Source organism: Lathamus discolor, chromosome 3 (genome assembly GCF_037157495.1).
Source record: "Lathamus discolor isolate bLatDis1 chromosome 3, bLatDis1.hap1, whole genome shotgun sequence".
Lineage (NCBI taxonomy): Eukaryota > Metazoa > Chordata > Aves > Psittaciformes > Psittacidae > Lathamus > Lathamus discolor.
The window spans coordinates 66,396,804-66,418,337 of NC_088886.1; the positions used below are offsets into that span (position 1 = coordinate 66,396,804).

General features: G+C 44.9%; 1 protein-coding gene across 13 annotated transcripts in view; it reads left to right on the forward strand.

The window, feature by feature from the left end:
- The window catches only part of TRPM8 (transient receptor potential cation channel subfamily M member 8), an 81,463-nt gene extending 65,027 nt beyond the window's left edge, over nucleotides 1-16,436 (forward strand). For 11 of the 13 annotated variants that reach the window (XM_065669653.1, XM_065669652.1, XM_065669650.1 and 8 more), the window contains 9 exons: nucleotides 1,525-1,616; nucleotides 2,647-2,785; nucleotides 3,572-3,743; nucleotides 3,977-4,154; nucleotides 6,816-7,006; nucleotides 10,113-10,212; nucleotides 11,227-11,260; nucleotides 12,996-13,082; nucleotides 14,992-16,436. In XM_065669653.1, the coding sequence (XP_065525725.1) occupies nucleotides 1,525-1,616; nucleotides 2,647-2,785; nucleotides 3,572-3,743; nucleotides 3,977-4,154; nucleotides 6,816-7,006; nucleotides 10,113-10,212; nucleotides 11,227-11,260; nucleotides 12,996-13,046 (957 nt within the window). In that variant the 3' untranslated portion in view covers nucleotides 13,047-13,082; nucleotides 14,992-16,436. Of the gene's footprint in view, nucleotides 1-1,524; nucleotides 1,617-2,646; nucleotides 2,786-3,571; nucleotides 3,744-3,976; nucleotides 4,155-6,815; nucleotides 7,007-10,112; nucleotides 10,213-11,226; nucleotides 11,261-12,995; nucleotides 13,083-14,991 lie in introns of those variants that run through there. The other 2 variants (XM_065669660.1, XM_065669661.1) reach the window with 2 other exon arrangements.
- Nucleotides 16,437-21,534: the final 5,098 nt, after the last annotated feature.

Consider the following 21,534-nt stretch of genomic DNA (forward strand, 5'->3'; position numbering starts at 1 on the left):
TGCTGTCTTCTTACCCACATGAACGTAGCCTCTAGCAATGTGATTGGGAAAACTTACGGGATGTGCAGGAAAGCCCTGTTTTCTCAAATGGAGAAGGAATCTGGACCAAACTTCCGTGCACATTAAGCTTTTAGCAGTGGCAAGTGCTTGATATTTGAAGGACTGAACAGCACTGCAGCTCTGGTTGTTCTCACCTTTTTACACACACCTCCCTCAGCTTCATCTCTGTCTCTGCTTTAGGCCAAAATCTCTTTCCTCTCCTCCACCAACAGTTGTGTCCTTAATAGAAGAGGGATTAGGCTTAAACCTGCTGCATTTAATACAGCTGTGGTGCAGTGATATACTTAACTGCTTTGTGAAGGACATTTGGACCAGATGCATCCAGCTGTTCATACAAAACATAGCAAGACAACTAATGTTTGATTTAGGGGGTTACTAAACAGAGGCAACTCAAAGCCATGGGTGTCAGAAATGCTGTCCCTACTCAGTGCTCAGCCTTTGATAACTTCAGTAGTAAGAAAGGTGCTTGTGAGTCTCAAGATGCTGAAATAGTGTCTGGTAATGCCTTGAGCCTGACACCCTGGTCACTTCCAGAACTGTCTGTTTTTAGCAGTGCATCCCATTGTGTGAAGAAAATGCAACAGTTGTGCAACTGGAATAGCAAAGTGACAGTTCCAGAGGTTCACTGGTTATAGAGTCAGTACTCTACTAAGCTTTGATTTCAATGGAAATTAAAAAGAATTAGGATCAGGGACTTAGTGTATTTCTTCAGGCCTGGCAGAGGTTTCTCCTACTTAAGCTGCTTGTCTTAATGAGTCTCATCTGAATTGGATCCAGAAGTTGCCCAAGCTTCAGTCCAGGGTGCACTACCAATCACTCTGAGAATGGGGAAAGATTTCCACTGGACTTACAATTCAGAAATAGGAAGATCAGGTAATGGAAAGTATAAATGTAATACCTAGCAGCAGTTGGCTGGAACATGACATGATCCACTGTGAGCTCAAATGGTGTTCACATATGAGCACCGAGTACATCAATCTCAGCTCTTGTCAGGAGTGGTCCTTCCTCTCCCCATGCAGAAGCACCCATGTGGTTGTGTTATGTCCTCTGAGCACAGTAACCTGCGTTGTGGTGTAATGTATCACCCATGTGCTTAACTGCTCCCAGTGCAAGAGCAGTAGCTTAGGACATCCAGGTTAAGGAGTTCTAAACACACAAAATCTTGACCAATAGTGTTACTAGAAGTTAACAGTGACAGTATGTTTTCAGTGACCGTGATTTCTGGCATTCCTGGATAGATTAAACTCCCTCTTTTAGGGGAAGTTAAAAGCAATCTGATCTCTCCTGTACCTGTTGTGTGTGACAGAAAATCAATTGGGCAAGGAAACAGTCCTTCCTATTGCAGTGGGTGGAGTATTTACCCTTGAGGATGTCCAGTGGGGAGAGATAGGGAAAGATGGATGAGCTCCCTCCCATCTGGCCGGTGCTCTGTAGTCATTACTTTCTGCTCTTTTTCCTTCCCAGTGGTACATGAATGGCAGTAAGTATTTCTCAGATCTGTGGAATGTTATGGATACACTGGCAATCTTCTACTTCATAGCAGGGATTGTGTTCAGGTGAGTAGTGTCTTTTCTTGTGGCTATGTTATGCTTTGCTTCCTTTCTGGGTTTTGATTACCATCTGTAATGACGTTTTGGGAAGTGATGTGTTCATGAAGCTCCCTCTTCTTTTTGAAGACCCCAAATACTGCCAAGTCTTGACTCTAAAGCTGTAAAAGCAAATACAGAGAATAAAGTCATTAGGGAACATCCGCATGTGCCACTTTCTATTCTATGTTTAATGGAAGGCAAGTCTATCCCTGGACTCAAAGATGGCTTTTCTAAGCTCAGATCTTTCTGGGCCAGCAGGACAGCCCTTCTTAATGCTTAGGCTTGGATGAGCATGTTTAGAAGAGTATGACTGAAATAAACTTAGATTTCATGACACTGCCTTCAAGCCTGGCTATATAGACTGTATCAGAGTTGCAGGATGAGGTGCTTAATAGCTGAGAGAGTCAGAAGTTCTTTGGCATTTTCCCTGACTCTCCTTTCTGACTAATGAGTGTGGCAGTCTGGACTCTTTGAGCTTTAGTGTGTTGTATGTAAGGAGACTGTAATTGTACCCACAGCAGTCTAACAGCATATCAATAGCTCATGTAAGCTGTTTTACATGAATGGGTGAGTTAACAACCGTGACAAGGGAACGATGGAAACAGGGTTTATAGTGTAATTGTGCAGTCAGTGTAAATTACTAAATTGTGTTATTTAGTTCTTGTTGCCTGTGTGCAGCAGAGTGCTCGTTGCACTGATGGGTTTGGAGGGCTGTGAGAGCAAAGGTACAAGATTTCTTTGCTGATCCTAGTTTTAGAGGGGTAGAGGAGACGCAGCAGCGATGCACTTAGGAAGGGTGTACACATGTTGTACATTAACCAGTGCCATCAGGTGGGAGTGGGTGGCAGAGCATGGGGCCCTGGGTAGCTGTGCTGTGTTTTCCTGTTACTCGTTTTCCAGTTACTCGTTTTCCACTCCTCCTTTCAGTGTTTTTATGTCTGACTTTTGCATGCTTTACACAATGCTTCTCTTAATTTTCTTTTGCTGTCTCCATCAGGCTTCACTCCGATGAAAGCTCTTGGTATTCTGGGAGAGTCATTTTCTGTTTGGACTACATAGTTTTTACTCTGAGGCTGATCCATATTTTCACAGTTAGCAGGAATCTAGGACCCAAAATCATTATGCTGCAGAGGATGGTAAGATTCTGGCAGCTCTTCAAGAGAGTCTGAATAAATGATGTGGCACCTTTTCTTTTGCTCCTCAAAAGTGAAAATCACCACTGTTCTGATGAGAGCAGCAAGTTCTCTCTTCTTAAATCTGCTAAACAGAATGAATTAAGATTTAAAAAGACCTAATTAAGTGCAGGGCCTTTTTCTGTCCCTCTGCACAGGGGGAGAATAAAGATCAGGCTGAAGATCAGAAGAGGAAATGTTTCCTCATAGCTTTTGTCTTCCACTTCTCACATGTTTCAGCAATGCTCCATCACTCCTGTTACTCACATGAGCATTCCCCAACCAAGACATGATGAATGGTAAATGCTGTAGGAGGAGGATTTCTGTCTTCCACTGCATCCATCACACAAGTAACTGGAGAGAGGCGGGTGGTGAGAAGCCTAATGGAGTGGCTAATTCTGTCCTTGTAGCTGGAGGGGATGTTTGCCAGCAGACAAGGAAAGGTAATGGGAAGAGAGTGGGCTTCTCTCTTCCTATTGAACACATCCCTGGCAGTGTCATGGTTGCATAAGCAGATTTGAAGTTCCCTAAGTGGGATTGGTCAATTATTTGCATGAGTGTGTTGGTGACTGTGCATTCATGGAGCAGTGATCTGAAAACTTGCATTCAGGTGGTTGCTAACTCCTGTGGGCTTTCTATTATTTGTTTCTTTTCCATCCTAATATCCAATCGGAGAGAAAGCAAGCCATGCGTGGCTTGGAACAGGCGTGCACTGCGGCACTGATGCAACTGCTTGTTGTCCTTTTTCAGATGATAGACGTCTTCTTCTTCCTCTTCCTTTTTGCTGTGTGGATGGTGGCCTTTGGGGTGGCCAGACAGGGGATCCTGAGGAAGAACGAGCACCGCTGGGAGTGGATATTTCGATCCGTCATCTACGAGCCATACCTGGCTATGTTTGGCCAGTACCCTGACGATGTTGATGGTAGCTATCTTGGGTGGGAATCTCTCCTGGGGGGGCGGAAGGCTTCCCTGACTGTCAACTCCTGTGCTGATTCCTTTCCTCCAAGCACTGAGGCAAGATTTGATGTCTGATAGGGAGGCGGGGAAGGAAGAGGCCACTTGTGCTGTAGTCAGTGGCAGTCCTTGGGGATAGACCCAGCAGAAGAAGGAGGAGAGGATGGGCCAACTGTTTACTGTCCTCTCTTGCCCTCTGAGGTACCACCTACAACTTTGACCGCTGCACGTTTTCTGGGAATGAGTCCAAGCCCTTGTGTGTGGAGCTGGATGCCAACAACCAGCCCCGCTTCCCGGAGTGGATTACCATTCCCCTGGTCTGCATTTATATGCTTTCAACTAACATCCTTCTTGTGAACCTGCTTGTGGCCATGTTTGGGTACGTAACAAAGCAGCTATCACTTGTTTGTGTTCTCTTGAATCCTGTGTTCAGTTCTGCGCCCTTCACTACAAGAGAGACATTGAGGTACTGGAGCAGTGCCAGAGAAGCGCAATGGAGCTGGCGAAAGGGCCTGGAGCACAAGTGTGATGGGGAACGGACGAGGGACCTGGGGAGTTCAGTCTGGAGAAGAGAAGGCTCAGGGGGGACCTTATCGCTCCCTACAACTGCCTGACAGGAGGATGGAGCCAGGAGGGGCTGGGCTCTGCTCCCAAGGAACAAGGGATGGGACAAGAGGAAACGGCCTCAAGCTGCACCAGGGCAGGTTTGGATGGAGCTGAGGAGCAATTCCTTCCCCAGAGGGTGCTCAGGCATTGGAACAGGCTGCCCAGGGCAGGGCTGGAGTCACCGTCCCTACAAGTGCTCCCACACCGTGGAGATGAGGCCTCAGTGCCATGGGTCAGTGGTGGCCTTGGCAGTGCTGGGGAGTGGCTGGACTGGATGAGCTTTTAAAGGTCTTTTCCAGCCTGGGTGATTCTATGATTCTGAGTCAGTGTTCCTCTAAGAAAGAGCATGAAGTCCTGGAAAACACCAGGAAGCCAGCACTTTCACTGTGCATGGTCTTTTGCAGAGGAATTGCTGGGACTAGTCTGGACAGGGTTCCCAGCTTGAAACAGACCTTTCAAGTTGAGGGTGTGTTGCGGGGAGGTCCGCAAAGACAAAGTGATGCAGCGTTTCTCACAGCAGCCTGATCAAGTTTGTTACGATGTCCTGAAGAGGGATGGCTGCCTGTCCTACTGCTTCTGTATGCATCAAACCAACCCCCTGTGTGAACCATTTTGATATGGTGATTTTCCTATGGGTCTACAGTCAGGAGGCCTATTCTGGCATCTTGGGAGGTGTTACACCATGTAATCAGGCATCTGAAATGTGGTGCTGGAAACTGCTGACTGTATTCAGCAGTGGTTTGCAAATAAAAATGGTTGCTGGTGTGCACATTATCTAATATATATTGACTGCCCTGGGGCCAGCAAGAGCAGGGAGAAGTCTCCTCAGCTTCTGCCAGGAATCTCTGCTATTTGCACTGCAAGCTCTGCACAGAGTTAACAGTGGCAAGTCCTTGATACCAGACTTTGGGAGTGTGTTGCCCTCCTGCCTCGCTTCTTACTTGTGAATAAAGTTGGATTGGTGCTGGGCCTCTGTTCTACAGCCCAGCTCTGCTTCTTTTCTGCTTCACACTCCCTTGCAGCATAACACAAATACAGCCCCTGGGCATCATTCCTGAGGTCCACTACATCTACTTGTGTGTTTTGATGGGACCCTGGCAGTGACAGGCTTAGCAAGAATTTGCTTTGGCAACAGGAGTGTTTACAGGAACTGCTGAGAACTCTTGATCTATCTCTAGAGGCTTTCCCTGCTGAATGGCAGTGCCAGTTTTTCCTGGCCTGAGATGAGATGTGTTAGTGTGGTGAGTGGAGAATGCCTCAGCTTTGGGGTCTGCTCTCTCCTTTGCTCTGAACCTTTCTTCCCATGCTGAGCTGGACTCCAGGGACACTCAGAGAAGTGATTTTTGGCAAGACAGCTGTGACTGGTGCAGTATATCTATTTATTGTACATGTGTTTTGCTAACCTGCACAGGACCTGGGAACAGGGAGACAGTGCTTATACTCTCTAGGAAGGGTGAAAGCAATTCACATTAACAAAGTAAAGCAGTAAGCCAGCTCTACCCTAGAAGTCTTTGATATTTGTTAGAACACTTACTTTAACAGCACAGTAAATGCTCTAGCTGATACTTAATGCCAGTAAACCCCTTGGTTTTGCCAGTTCAGCCTATTTTGTGGAAAGACCCAGCGTGAATTTGCTAATGATGCTCTGGAAGCTTTCCATAGTTCATTTTAATGATAAACTGAGCAACTAAATCAAGCAGGAGCACTGGATTGTACTGAAGTGAGGAAGCCCAGTGGGCAAACAGCAATCCCAGCTCATTTTCTCTTGCTGCAGTTAGAAGCATGTGAGATCTGTGACAGCTACTTCTATGACTAATGTGTACCTAGTATTTGTCAGTCTTTAATCATGCTGATGTCTATTAGACACCAGTCCAACCAGTGCCTCATTTTTGGAATTCAGGATCATATTTATCTTCTAAACCAAAATACAACTTCCACCAGGTGAAGGTTTCAGCTTTTCTTGTGTAAGGGTCTATTAGGATCTCAGCACAGAAGTTTTGAAAGCATCCATCTGCCATTTAATGTCAGTGATGAAAGGTCAGGCAGTCTGAGCTGTGGTTGTTGCTTTGCTGGGTTCCTGCAGTAGGTTTACTCCATGCCTGAAGCATTCTTAATGCCTCTAAAAACATCTCAGGAGCTTTTAATTCTCTTGTAAATGTTTTATTTTTAGGGCCTTTTTGTTTTGCTTAGGAGGAAGTTAGCTGATGAGTTAATGAGACACAGTACCTTGCAAAGCAGCATCCTGTTCTCATGTGTCTAGGCAGGAATTGCCTAGAGCGAAGGTACTGAAATTATGTGCAGTATTTTCTTCCTCTTTCAGCCTCAGGATGACTTTAGAAAACCATGTGCTGGTATAATGAGCAGAAACACAGTGTTATTTGGCTCTGATGGAGGTCATAATGCTGTATGTGTTTTCTCTTTCTTCACCTCCTAGTTACACTGTTGGATCAGTACAAGAAAACAACGACCAGGTATGGAAGTTCCAGCGTTACTTCTTGGTCCAAGAATACTGCAGTCGCTTGACTATCCCCTTCCCTTTCGTCATCTTTGCCTACATATTCATGGTGACGAGGAAGTGTATCAAAATCTGCTGTAAGAAAGAAAGTAAAGAGCCATCTATTTGCTGTGAGTTGGATTATTCCTTACTGCCTAAAAGTCAGCTCTGCAGCTGAGGCATTGCAACTCTTCCATGGCATTCTGTGCTTAATCCAGGTGGTTAGTGTGATGGTGGGAAGTACCCAAGGGCAACGTGGACCTTGGAGGAAGTGATTGTACTGGAAATGAGGAGCAGCTCATTGTGTTCTCTATGAAATGCAAGCCCACTATGTTGCTAGAAATCACTTCAGTAAGATTCAGATCATACTTGTGTACTGTGCAGACTTAGCCAGTGCTGTCTTGTCCAAGCCATTTCAAGGCAGAATTACCTCACATATGTAAATCAAATTAATCCTATCAGTTTAGGGGTGCCTGTGCTTTGAGAGTTTGGGAGGGTTTTTTTTTTTTTTTTTTGATTAGAACACTGAATAAGTTCATCCAGAGCCTGCAACAGGTGAAAGTTATCTTTGTGGTCTGCATGGAAAATGTAAACCAGCCAGAGGAGGGCCATGCGGGTGCTCCAAGGGCTGGAGCAGCTCTGCTCTGGAGCCAGGCTGAGAGAGCTGGGCTAGTTCAACCTGGAGAAGAGAAGGCTCCTTAAGGGGAGACCTTGTAACAGTTTCCAATACCTAAAGGGAGCCTACAAGAAACCTGGAGAGGGGCTTTGGACAAGGGCCTGTAGGGACAGGACAAGGGGAATAGCTTTAACCTGCCAGAACAGGGGAGACTGAGATGAGCCCTTAGGCAGAAGTTCTTCCCTGTGAGGGTGCTGAGGTGCTGGCACAGGGTGCCCAGAGAAGCTGTGGCTGCCCCATCCCTGGCAGTGTTCAAGGCCAGGTTGGACACAGGGGCTTGGAGCAAGCTGCTCTAGTGGAAGGTGTCCCTGCCCGTGGCAGGGGGTTGGAATAAGATGACATTTAAGGTCCCTTCCAACCCAAACCACTCTGGGATTCTATGATCGCTTTTGTCATTAACATCGGATAGGGTATTCCTCTTGCACTGTTACCTGGTGGCACAGATACCTGGTCTTGCAGGCTCTGTATGTTTAGGTAACTAGTACAAGAGCTGCTCTTAGTCTCTGCTCACTGATCTACCTTCTGGAGTTGCATTTCTTTCTGTCCTCCCATTACAGTACCAGCTAGGGCAGCCTGCTGGAGGACAGTCATGTTCAGAGGCTTCCCTGCCTCTGTTATTTAGTGGGTCACTGAAAGAGAACTGAGATTATTCTGACCCTCTGGGCATGGCCAAATAGGCAAACTGCTTCAGAAATGCAGGAGTGGCTCTGTCAGTCCTGCCAATGTTTCCCCCTTGTTTATTCTCTCTGAGAGCAAAGAGATGAATTGCTTTAACAAGCTTTTCCCCCCAACACATGGAGTGTTTTTTCTTTTTCTCCCTTTTTTAAGTGCCATTTAGAAGCAGATGAGAGAGGATAAGTTGAGTTAATTGACAGATTTATTCCCATCCATCAGCAACCTGACTGTTGCCCTGCAGCACAGCCTGGTTTTGTCACTAGTTTAGGAGAAAGATGCCTGCCTTGGGGTATAAAGTCCTTAACACTGACTAAATTGTTTTGGATGTACAAATCACTGTTTGGTTTCCTGGCTGCGGAGGTGTTTTAACAGCAGGTATTTCTGCTTGAGTGATGCACAGTTGATGTTGCAGTTCTAAAAGCAAATGTAAGACATATCCTGGACTGCATCAAAAGAAGCATGACAAGCAGGTCGAAGGATCCTGCCCCTCTGCTCTCATGAGACCCCACTTGCTGGACTGTGTGCATTTCTGGTATCTACAGCATAAAAAGTACATGGAGCTGTTAGAGCAAGTCCAGAGGGAGGCCACGAGGAGTAGCAGGGGCTGGAGCAGCTCCTGTATGGAGACAGGCTGAGAACATTGGGGCTGTTCAGCCTGGAGAAGAGAAGCTGTGTGGAGACCTCAGAGCAGCTTCCAGTGTCTGAAGGGGGCTACAAGGATGCAGAGAAGGACTCTTCATCAGGGACTGTAGTGACAGGACAAGGGGTGATGGGTTCAAACTGACACAGGGGAAGTTCAGGTTGGAGATAAGGAAGAAGCTCTTTACTGTGAGGGTGCTGAGGCGCTGGCACAGGGTGCCCAGAGAAGCTGTGGCTGCCCCATCCCTGGCAGTGTTCAAGGCCAGGTTGGACACAGGGGCTTGGAGCAAGCTGCTCTAGTGGAAAGTGTCCCTGCCCGTGGCAGGGGGTTGGAGCTGGATGAGCTTTAAGGTCCTTTCCAACCCAAACTGTTCTATGATTCTACAATTAATTAGAGCCAGAATATCGTTGTGGCTGAGCTGATGATAGGAACTGAGAACTGCATGGAGAAAGCACACTAATGTATTGAGCACTGCAAAAATCCTAGCTTCCTACTTCACTCTTATGGAAATGGTTGGGTGCTTAAATGTTTGTTGGTATGTTCGGAAGATAACTGAGGCTGTGTGAGGTCAGAGGAGCACCAGGTAAAGGAAATGGAACTTCAGTCAGTGCCAGCTCTAGGCTTCTTTTGTTTCAACTATCTTTTTGTTATTAATCCCATGTGGTTTGTGCTGCCCTGTTGGAACAGGGTCAAATATAGAAGTATTATCCTGGAGGGCTTTGATGCCTCAGAATGGTTTGCTCTGTGTCACTCCTTAATTTACATCAGTAGGAGATGCTTTGTAGAGAAGACAACACCTTATCATTTTGATTTGTTTTACTTCAGTGATAAGTTACACAACACAGGTCTTAACACATTACTCTTAATGATCTAATATGGGGCAATGTAGAAACAACTGGAAAGCTCAAACCTAGATAGGAGCTTTCTGGAATGTCCTGTACCTGTTGAAGTGGCTGCCATTTCACTGGTGTTGACCAAGACCCAAAAAAGAGCCCCTTAGGGGATTTTGTTCATTTTTTCTTTTCTTTTAACCAACTCTGGTTGCCAAGAGCATACAGCGAAATGTGTTAATGTTCTTGTTACCAGAGCTATGTCACAGGTGGGAAGTGGGGCTGCAAATGCTTTGGATGCAGAGAAGGGACTCATTTCAGAATGCAAGCAGTAACCCAGCCTTTTTGCATCTTAGCATTGGAAAGTCAAATTAACTGAATCTGGTGGTGTTGTTTTTCTTCACATCATTTCCCAGGCTCAAAAAATGAGGACAATGAAATTCTGGCATGGGAAGCTGTGATGAAGGAAAATTACCTTGTCAAAATCAATACCAAAGCAAATGATTCATCAGAAGAGTACGTCTGCCCTTCTTTGTCTTCACTTTCTTAACTTTCTGTTAAATATTTTTAGTGCGGGCAAGTTTTCAGCAGCTCTAAATGTTTGCAAACTAATGAGTAGATAAATAAACTCAGAATAAACGTGCCCTTTATTCTTCCAAGGAAGTTGATGGGGGGGGGGGGGGGGTTGTGCTGTTTTTTCACCAAAAGAGAAAATGTTCCTATAGTGTATACATCACCAGTCTATGTATTAGGAGGTCTGTACCTGTTAGCATGAGAGGAAAGACCTCAGGAGGAGATGCTATCTGGAATGATGGTGACTTGGACTACTTATTTTTGGCTGCTAGCTCATGACAATTTATCTTTGGGATCTGTCTTCGTGTTTTCAAAGTAATAGGATGAGGATAAAGAAATCTAAAGAAAGCTAGGAAACAGAACAGTAACGTCTGTGTCTGATGGCTTAATTTTGTAGCTAGCTTATAGCAGCCTGACTCTCTAAATTGAAAGTAACGGATGAGCTGATAAGAATGGGCAGGAAAGATCAGACTCTTTCATGCTCCTCTGCCCTTGCTGTGGACACTGCTGTCCACAGGGAAGTGTCTAGGTTAAGACTACCCAGAGGCACTCAGAAGTCAAAGAAATACACAAAAATAGCTTTGATTCTGGCAGCAGAAGTGTCTTGACTAAGAAAATGGAATAGCACAGCACTAATGGTAATTCATATGTTAGCTCATATACTTGTAATGAAACTGATGCCAAACCTCCTGCAGCCCTGCCTTCTTAGGAGGGTGAAACACTGATGTTACCAAGCAGTCTGGTTTGTTACTGACCTCTGACTACATGCAAAGAGGGCAGCCTTCTGATAACTGATTCCAGTGGCTTAAGCTCCACTCTTTGGCCAGAGATGAGGACTACAAGATCTCTTACCTTCAGACAGACTTCTGCACAGTTTTGCGAAGGGTGGAGGGGGTTAGCCAAGGTGTTGCCAATACCAGGACTCAGCCCTTTCTTCTGTTTTCTCTTTGTTTTCAGGATGGTGCATCGATTTAGACAACTGGATGCAAAGGTACTTGTGTTTCAGGCTGTTCTAGGGAATGCACTTATGTCTAGTAAAGTAGTATCCATGTACTATCCATGAGGACAATAAGCACTGAGAGTCATGTGCAGTCTTTGTTACTATTGCCAGGACACTGTTTGGGCTGGGCTTTTTTGAACGTGCGCTTTTGATCCTATATGTGAAGAGAAGCTGTATGGAGACCTCATAGCAGCCTTTCAATATCATCAGGGACTGTAGAGATAGGACAAAGGGTGATGACCTCAAACTGAAACAGGAGAAGTTCAGGTTGGAGATAAGGCAGAAGTTCTTCCCTGTGAGGGTGCTGAGAGGCTGTCATGGGGTGCCCAGAGAAGCTGTGTCTGCCCCATCCCTGGTAGTGTTCAAGGCCAGGTTGGACACAGGGGCTTGGAGCAAGCTGCTCTAGTGGAAGGTGTCCCTGCCCATGGCAGGGGTTGGAACTGGATGATCTTAAGGTCCTTTCCAACCCAAACCAGTCTGGGATTCGATGTAGCTGCAGACTGTGCTGGAAAATGAAGTAGAAAGATAGTTGCTTAGTACTGAAGTGTTTCTCAGTATTCCTTATTGAATAGAATAGAATTAAAAATAGCTTCTCTCTGTTAAAACTTCTGTATTCTGCTGTGTAACAGGCCCATGAAGCACTGATGGAAGAAAGGACATTACACACTTAAGAGTATACCCTTCTCAAACATGTTCTGTCAAGTTCAGCTTCTAGTGCTGAAAGCATGAGGTGATGAGCACAACTTTGTTGTTGTTGATGTTGCTTAAAGTCTGCTTATAAAATAAAGTGGCAGTTCAGCTATATTGTAACAGTTTTGGTGGTGCTTTAGATAGCACAGGCAACATCTTCTAGGTAAACAGAGGATGCTCCATACATATTGCATCCATACATATTACATATTACATAATTACAATTAAAATGAACAATTCTCATCTGATTCAGAGAAATGTCTTGTGCTGAAGCAATATAAAGCTACAAATCTACTGGAGAGCACATTGTTATCAGAAGTCTCATACAAGTATACTTTTTATGACTGATACTGAAAAGACCTTTGTGGTGGGTATTCTCTGATTCTTGATTGAGAGATGTATTTTTTCTCTAAAGTGGGGAGTTGCTTTGGTGTGAAGAACAGACTTGTTAGAAGTCCAAGGGTGAAAAGACCCTTCTAGACTTCAGAATACTGCTTTTGATTGCTGTCAAATCATTTAGATTGCAAGATAATAGTTTGCTTTCAAGACTGAAGTGGAAATGGTGAGTCACTGAGGATGTGTCTAGTGATGCTCCTCTTGAAAGTGAAATACAGCAACCTTAATTCTCTGCTGAAAAGTAATCCCTAACTAGTGCTTTTTATTCTCTGAGGGAATACCTTGCAGCAAGTTGTTTTGTCTATCCATGCCTTCAGCTTTAGGGAGAGAAAGGCACTGAGGCTAGTGCTTAGGAGCAGTGCGCTTGAGAGCCTGGCACTGCAGGCATATCTCGCTGCCTCTCACTTGAAGTCATGTCCTAAAAGCAACTCTGGGGATGCATCTGAGAGGCAGGAGTTCAGATAAGGGATTTAATGCCTGCTCTTGCTGATGTTAAAGTACTTCCTAGGGTATTTCAAGGAGCTTACTATTGCTTACTTGTTCTTTTCCTTTCCCTTCATCCTAAGCTGCCATCATCTGTTGGAATGAGTAAGACTGACTTTAAATAAACCAAGCTGCTTCTTTCTTTTTCTTTTCAAAGCTCTCTGATTTGAAAGGCCTTCTCAAAGAGATTGCAAGCAAAATCAAATGAAGGCAGCTGAAACCCAAGAGCACCCACCTGAACAGGGTAAGCCTTTAAATCCATTCTCTGATTTGAATAAGTTATCAGTATCTGTGACTTTAAATTAGGATGTCTCTGGAAGAAGACTTAGTATTAATTATTGATGTTTGTATTGATGTTGTCTAATATTGGAAAAGAAATAAGAGCTAAATTTTGTTCTTTGTTTCTTATGAAAACCACCATTTTCCAGGTGGTGTTTCTAACCATTTTTGGCACAGCTTGAAATGTCTTGTTCTGCTCCCTTGCCTTTGAATAAGTGTGAATAACCCAGGGTTGAGTTGTCTCTGCGTTAGAGGCTCTCTGGAAAATTTGGAGTTGCTGGGCTGGATCCTTTACACTTGGTTTATTTTAAGTCTGAAGAACATAAAAGCCAAATGGAGAGGACAGAATTGTAGGTAGGAAGAAGTTTATTTTCCCACTCTCACACTGGGGCCTATACAATAAACCACAGAGTGAAGACACACAGTCTCCAGAGCTGCAGTTCAGTGTCCAGTCATGAGCCTTGTGTACTTTGTCATCAAGTTCTGCAGAAGAACTGGGTTGGAACCACAGGTTCCAGTGGGATGTGAAAGCCAGACAAGATATTGATGGATGTGGAGAATGCTGACTTCTTTAAAGACAACAGGTTAACAAGTGTAGCTGTTCACAAGGATAATTTGGAATGACTTGATTAGCCTGAACATCAGAGCCTGGCTCCTTGTCCCATAGGAGGTTTTCCTGCAAAACAGCTTATACCTGTTCCAAACATTCCTGAATCCATTGTCTCACCATTTTCCAGGGATAACTTTCTATTCACTTGACCTGAAGTTCAGATTCTTTACGAATGACTTGCAGCCATATAATAAAAGCTACAAGGAACCCCAGTTACTGGGCTTGTTCTTGGATGCAGTAAACTCTGAGTCACCTATAGAATAAGATTGAGAATAATGGAGCTGTGGAGGTCATCTAGTGCAACCCTGCTCCAAACATCACCAACTCAGATCAAAGGTAGCTGCAGTTTGGCTTGAGAAATAGGTTGTAATTCAGCGAGAACACATGCACATTTTACAGTTCTCTGGGAATTACTAGCTACACAGGCACAGAATGGAGGAAAATCTGATGAGGCAGCAGTTGTACAGAGAAGGGTCTGAAATGGAATAGTAAATAGCTAATGTTTTGCTGTCCGTGAGATGTATGAAGTAGTCCTGCTGCATATAGTGCAATGAATTCTCTGTTGGGTACAGCATCCAGTGTTAGCACTAAGCTTTAAGGAAGATGATGGAGTGGCTGCAGAGAGTTCAGAACAATGCCAAGAGGAACTGGAAGCCTTAGCAACATAATCTATAGAAAGGAGTGAATGAATTATAGTTAAATAGCCTGGGAAAGAAGATACGTGTTTATGGTGGAGCTTGTGGAAACAGCCTCTCATTATAGCTAAGTAGTTCCTTGAAAAGATGGAGCCCCTTTCTAGTTTATGCCCGGTGAACTGTCTGGATGGCATCCTGGTGTGATCAAACTGGTTTGCATGTGAGCTGCCCTGGCTCTGGAGCCGAGCCTTGGCACAGCTCCAGTCCCCAGTCACACAGTCTTTGTGTGAACAAAGAGGTTAGTGTCTCACAGGAAGCAAATGTGTGTATTCTGCTATCTCATCTGAAAGGGAGTACTTATATTGCATTGACCATCTTCAGGATGAGCTGCTGGATTGGCCATTCCACGTCCTTTGCGTGCAGGTGTTCATTTTGCTTTCATTTCCTGACAGTTAGTATCCCTGCTACTCTGCTAAGACACCCTATTCTGGATGGATGCTGCGAAGATCTCCTTGATCCCAAGTATTGCACAAGACATCCAGTTTTTTGAGCTGATACCTGAGGATGAAAGCAGAATGTTGAGCTGGGCTAGGAGCTCAACTTTATCTTCTTTTCTTTTGCTTATACAGGTATAGCTTCATCAAGAACAGTTCCTCTGAGCTGACAGTAGCCACCAAGCCAATGGTAACTGACCCACCAGAGCATCAATGTCTCAGCAGGAGTTACTGAGATTTCTTTTGTTGGTTTAATTTTTTTTGATCAAACAGCCCTTTTTGCTTGTTGCAAGATGATGGTAAAACATGAAGATGACTGTTTATCTCCTGGCAGGGCTCCCATTCTGCCCAAGCTCTCCTTTTTCCTCTTTTCCCCTGGTGTTCAATGGCAGCAATTAGTTCTTGTCAGCTGCTGTTAAAAAGCGCTCCTTATTCCAAGAGTTCTGTTGCTGCTGCCAAAATCACTTTGCTTTTCAATTTCACTCAAAGGGGCTTGTTCATGGGTTTCCTTTAGCCACTAATTACTTGTCTTAATGAATCAATCTCCCTTCTCTTTCCTTTGTGTAGTAGCCAGATTGAGCTTGTTCACTGCATGACCTGTCTGTCAGACCTGCTGAGGTCTGTAATGCTGGCATGCCACAATACAATGTATTTCAGCATCATCCCCTGGAGGAAAGGCAGCCTTTGGTCCAACTCTGCACCCACAGCTCTGACTCTACATGACCAGTGGGGACTTCTTCCTGCTCTTCCTGGAACTGTGCAGCAATTCAGAAGCTCACCTATTACAACCCTGCATGGGAGAGACTGAGTTAATCTACAGAGTGTTTCCAAAGGCCTTATGTGCAATCCTTGCTTGTTTCTTTAGTGATGATTTGTATACTGGGATCACTACAATTCACTTTAACATGTGGCTGCGGATGTTTGCATTGTGAAATGGAGGAAAGACTTTAAGTATTGTGATGCTCACTATGGTACAGTTGCTCTTTCTGCTTTCTGTCTGAAATAGCAGCAGAATTGTGTGGCATTTGGTGTGGTAGAGCTGGGTGAAAGACTAGCTGAAGGGAAACTGTTACAAATAGCACTTATTTACCTTGCAAAGCATCGTGTCTGTCTTCATTCCCATGAACGATGAATGAACCATCTCCCAAGGTGCTAGATTCTTGAAGGTTGAGGTAGTTTCCTTTTGCCTGGCAAGGGATATCATAATCCATACGCTTGACCTGCCTCTGTGCACAAGAGCATGCTCCAGTCTAGGTCTCCTGTGGCAACAAATTGGTCCAAGATGGTGAAGACAAGCCTGGTTGGTGTGGTTTGGTGTTTGCTTCAGTGCTGGGGTATGAAGCCCTGCTGCACTACCAATAACACTGTTACTTGTTTACATGTGGAAATATTTGTGTTTTCCTGTTGAAAGGTTTAGAAAGGACTCAGGTTTTCATTTCTTTCTGGGGCTTTGCATCATAAATTATGACAAGTTTCCTTTCTAGAAATTACATTTCCTGTGTCATTTGTATGCCTTGAATGTGAAAACTGTGCTTTTAAATTCATGCCTTTCGTATATAAAGCCTGCAGTGTACTCACCAGTAGCTCTAGTGATCTGTTCTTCTCTCAAATGGTGAATGTCACTTGGAAACTGTGTTCTGAAAGCTCAAAACCTTGGTGTCTGACCCTGCCCGCTGCTGCATCACATCACCACCTGCCTGCACCCCACACATGTCCCTGCCCTTGGGCACCCTGTGCTAGTGCCTCAGCACCCTCACAGGGAAGAGCTTCTGCCTAAGAGCTCATCTCAGTCTCCCCTCTGGCAGGTTAAAGCCATTCCCCTTGTCCTGTCCCTACAAGCTCTTGTCCAAAGCCCCTGTTCATGTTTCCTGTAGCCCCTTTAGGCACTGGAGCTGCTCTAAGGTCTCCCCTTCAGGAGCCTTCTCTTCTCCAGGCTGACCCAGCCCAGCTCTCTCAGCCTGGCTCCAGAGCAGAGCTGCTCCAGCCCTGAAAGGAGCTGACATCCTTTTCGTCCATTTCAGACATCCTGAAAGGAGCTGAATGCTGTCTGCTTTTCTTGACGTGTGAGGGCTTGGCTGGTTTCAGGATGACTCTGGACTGTTGTGGGTACGGGGGAGTACTATGTGTACACAAGCTAGACTTTAGGCAGCCAGTACTGTCACCCTGGGTCCCAGCAAAACCTCCTGGCAGCCTTGCATCCATGTGCTGCTCAACACTGGCCTGTCCTGGGCATTGATTTTAGGATGGCTCTTCCTTAACCTGATGGATGCCTTCAACATCTTACGGTACATGTTGTTTTCCTGTGGAAATTCCTACAACTGTCCCCAGGGGTGGGGCCCCTGGTGTGGCATGGAGAACCACAGGGATGGGAGGGTGACAGCATGGCTTAGTGCTGATATTTGAGGCTCCTGGAGAAATGACCCTCCCCCTTGGTAAGGAGGGATGTGTGTACTGCTGGAGCCTGCCGTGGGGATCTCAGCATGAAAGCAGTGCCTGGGTGTTATAAATAAGGCTTTCCTCAGAGAGGAGGTGGCTTACATATTTTTGCCCCTGGCTGTCTCCTGCTTTTCCATTATTAATTTGATTTAAAACATTGATATGATACTGTCTCAAGGCAGATTTGTGTCGAGTTCTTTCCCTGCAGCCCCATATAAGTGGGTAGTAGCTCTTGCTTTATGCCATTTCTATTTTTCTTATGTGTAGGATGTTAATGTGTTTCCAATACCAGCATTATAAAGCTGTCAGCTGAGATACACGTAAATCTAATATTCTCTCTGTTAATTTATGAGCTGAGTTTTCTGCTATCAGGAAATCTTTCTGGTGAAAAGGAATCTTAATGAGATCATATAAAATGCCTCTTTTTTTTCTTGAAGAGGTATTTACTTTGCTTGAAAGATGTAGATTTGCTCTTTATGGTAAATAGCTGAAAACCATTGTGTTTTATCTGCAGTGTGGGCTTGGTGGAGGAGACAGTGAAATGACAGTTAAAAGTATTGGCTCAAGCAAGGCTATCTGAGTAAGTGAAGGCTGAAAGTGTTTTGCTTGCCTAAGCTGCTGCCTGGTGTACAGGCACTGGGAAAAGGGCTTTAGAGAATTGAGGAATTAATCATGGGCAGTAATTAAACCTTGATTGCAGTAAATCTGCTTTCAGTGAAATCTCAGGTTCATAAACAGAGGATGGTTTCCTCCTCCTAGCAGGAGCAAGACTGCAGGATGAAGCTGTAACCACAGGGCTGTGTGGAGGTGAAGTGCGCTTGGTTTCTCCAGCATGCCTCATTTTGGCTGGAGTGCACCCAGATGCTAAAGGAAAGGGCTCATTTGTAATGAACCATTTAGTCACAAACTTCATCTTTCTTTCCTTTTCTGGTTGCAAAATAGTGAGCAAATAGACATTAGGGATCTGGAAAGACTGCATCAATAGGTTGTGGCCAATGGGATGAGGTTCAACAAGGCAAAGTGCTGGATCCTGCATTTGGGGCACAACAGCCCCCTGACATTTTGCATTAACAAGGTTGCTGCAACCCCTGTCCAACTTGAACACTTCCAATAGAACTACTAGAAGCTCAGACACTGACATGTCAGAAGAGAGAAGGGAGAAAACCTGGACAAGTATGAGTATGGTCAGCAAGGCTTAATCAATAAATATATTTAAACCCGGATGCAGCTCTTGGCTTTTCAGGTAACAGTCTTTGGGTCTGGAGGTAATGTTTGCCTTGCATTAGCCACAGGGGTGTGCCAGTGACCCCCGAAAGCTGTAAGTGCTGACCTGGCAAGCATTGCAAATCTAAATATTTAGAGTTTCAAAGGCTCAAAGCAGTAAGTGAGAGCTCTGAGGTTCTGCTGCAGGCTGTGATGTTTCAGAGCAGTCACCCAGGGTGTATTATTGGGTTTTGTCTGCTGTAATGTGTGCTTTGTGTTGCTTCACTCCCAAAGTCCACTTCCTGCAACAGCAGTAGAGCTTGTGTAAGTTCAGGCTGCCTCCATTAGAACTGCATGTACGGTGCACTTAAGAAGTGCTGTGTGAAAGGGTTTAGGCTCTGCCTTGGTGCACTTACAAAGATGTTTCCTTTAATCTTGGGAAAATTACTGTTAAGACATCAGTTCCAATGGTTCTTGACACAGAGCAACTCAGTGTTCTGTGGCAAACTTTGCAGACAATGAGACTTCCATGGTATAAATTTCAGACTTAGGAAATACACCCGGTTTCATCCTTAATACTGTAGGTATGGGCAGCTGAGGTGTCACTGTAGTCTCTTCACTTTTATCTCCTTTTGACCACCTAATCTTCAAGTGCTTCACAGTGGAAAGCTTTATCTGGCATTGAGAAACACAGCCAGTGGGGGAGAGAGTAACATCCTGAGCAACCTGATTTAGTTGAAGATGTCCCTGCTCATTGCAGGGGGGTTAGACTAGATGAGCTTTGAAGATCCCTTCCAACCCAAACCATTCTGCGATTCTATGATCTTATGAAAGCAAATAGAGAAACTGGAATAAAAAAGACTTTCTCTCCTTCTCATGCAGTCCAGGGCTGGAGAACACTAAGCAGCCCATGGGCATCATCTGTCTGTACTGGCTGTATGGTTGTCTGCTAGGTTCTCAAGGGACACACAGACAAGAGCTGAAGGGAATCAAAGCTGAGTCTCTGGTGTTTATGAACTACAGATCAAGTCTCAAAGCCTCTGTTAGGCTGAGCAAAATCTAGAGGCCTTTCTCCTACCTCTATCAGCTGATGTGTTCTGCATGTGTGATGAGGTTACCCATAGAGAAGAACTTTTAGGTAGCCTTTTGGTTTTGCCAAAGACACACTGCAAGAGCTAGGGGAAAATAAGGAATGTGTTGCTTTGAATTTAGTTGGGTTTTCTTTTATCTGAAGGGACCATTAACTTTTTGTCTGTCATCTGAATGTGCAGGAAACAAGGGGTCAGGAAGATCTCCTCAGTGCTATTTAGATGCTGTTTAGATGGTTTTCAGCATGTCATGATGCTGTGTGATTTACATTTGAAATGAAAACTCATCTTGTAATTATCAATGTTTCACTCACAAAGAGAAATGATTGTTCTCCCAGTAGTCTGGGAACAGAGCTGACTCCTGATTGCAGGGAGTGAGAGTGGGCTGAAAATAAGCCTCTAACAGGAGCTCTTCAATTTCCTCTTTCCTTAAATAGCACATATCTGTTTGCTGTGCAGATTGAACTGGATGCAACCCCCTCCCTCTGCCCCAAGGTGCTTGGCATCTACTACTTGCTGGTAGTAGAGATGAAGTTGAGTCCTTAAGTTGTGAAGAGTCTGTCTCCATCTTGCCCCCTCTCAATAGGTGCCCAAATGCTTTTTCTCTCTGCTCTGCCATCCCTTTCTAAAAGCCTTCTCAAACACTTTCAGCCTGGTTCATTGCTTTTCTCTTTCAAGAGGATGTTGTCCTCAGTCTGTGTGGCCGTGCCTATTGTTTCCTTAGCATAGATGAGGCAATAACTCTCCATTTGGAATATGCCAATAGAGGAAGTGTCTCTTGGGTTTGGGAATTTGTCCTCTTAAATCTTCTGCAAAGGATGGAATTTTGGGTTCAATTCCACTTTGGCTTCACAAATTCAGTGGTGTTTCCACTAAAGCAACCTGATGCTTCAGTTCCAGTCTCCAACGTGAAGAGAATGTGGTGAAAGACTCAGAGCTCCTTGGAAACCCAGAACTCAGAACTCTTCAGGTCTGAGAATATAAATTTGGTTCCACTGCTTAAATGCATCCAAAGCTGAGGTTTCCCAAGAATGGTTTTCTCAACCCCTGCCCCAAAGGAAAACACCCCTTCTCTTCTTGTTTGCACATGCCCTGTTAGCACCAGGCAGGTGGTACCCATGGAGATGCATTCCCTGTGAGGGGGACAACACTGCTCAGACTTGCATTTCCTCCTGCCAGCCTGTTCTCCCCAGACACTCTCCCTTCTCCCTGTTCCTGTCCTGCCCACCCCAGTTGCTAACTCTTCCCCAGTTCCTGTCTCTGGGTTGAGCATCCTCAACCCAAACGTGCCTCTGACATGGAGAGTGGAGGAAGCAGATTCTGCTGTAACATGAATCTACTAGAGTGTGTAATGGGTCTGTGTAAAGAGAGGAGAAATATTTACCGGTTTCAATAGAGACGTAATGAGTCAGGATTCAGAGAGGTGGAATAGCAAACATCTCTGTTCTCTGGATGCTGTAAGGCAAAGCCAGAGCTCTGCAGAGAAACTTTCATTTCATTAAACACTTTTAATACTCAGCATTACTACAGTCCTGCTGGCAGCATTTCCTAATAGCTACTCTAAAAGGAATATATTGAAGCCCCACAGTGGGTTCAATAGTTAAAATGGCTGTTGAACTGGCTACAACGCTGTGGCTTGGCAGGTAGGAAGCATTTTTATATATTCAGGTTCTGGTGGAATATTAAAGGATCCCAGCATACAAGAGGCAGATGCTTCCTTTTCTAGGGGTGAAGTTGGAAGCTAAATGTTATCCGAACTACTGCAGTGAGTTGGTGGTGAAGCACAGAATCATAGAATTGGTGGTGAAGCATGCTGGAAAACAATCCTAGAATGGGCTGGGTTGGAAGGGACCTTAAAGCTCATCCAGTTCCAACCCCCTGTCATGGGCAGGGACACCTTCCATGAGAGCAGGCTGCTCCAAGCTCTTTGGGGCTGCAGATGCGAACTTCT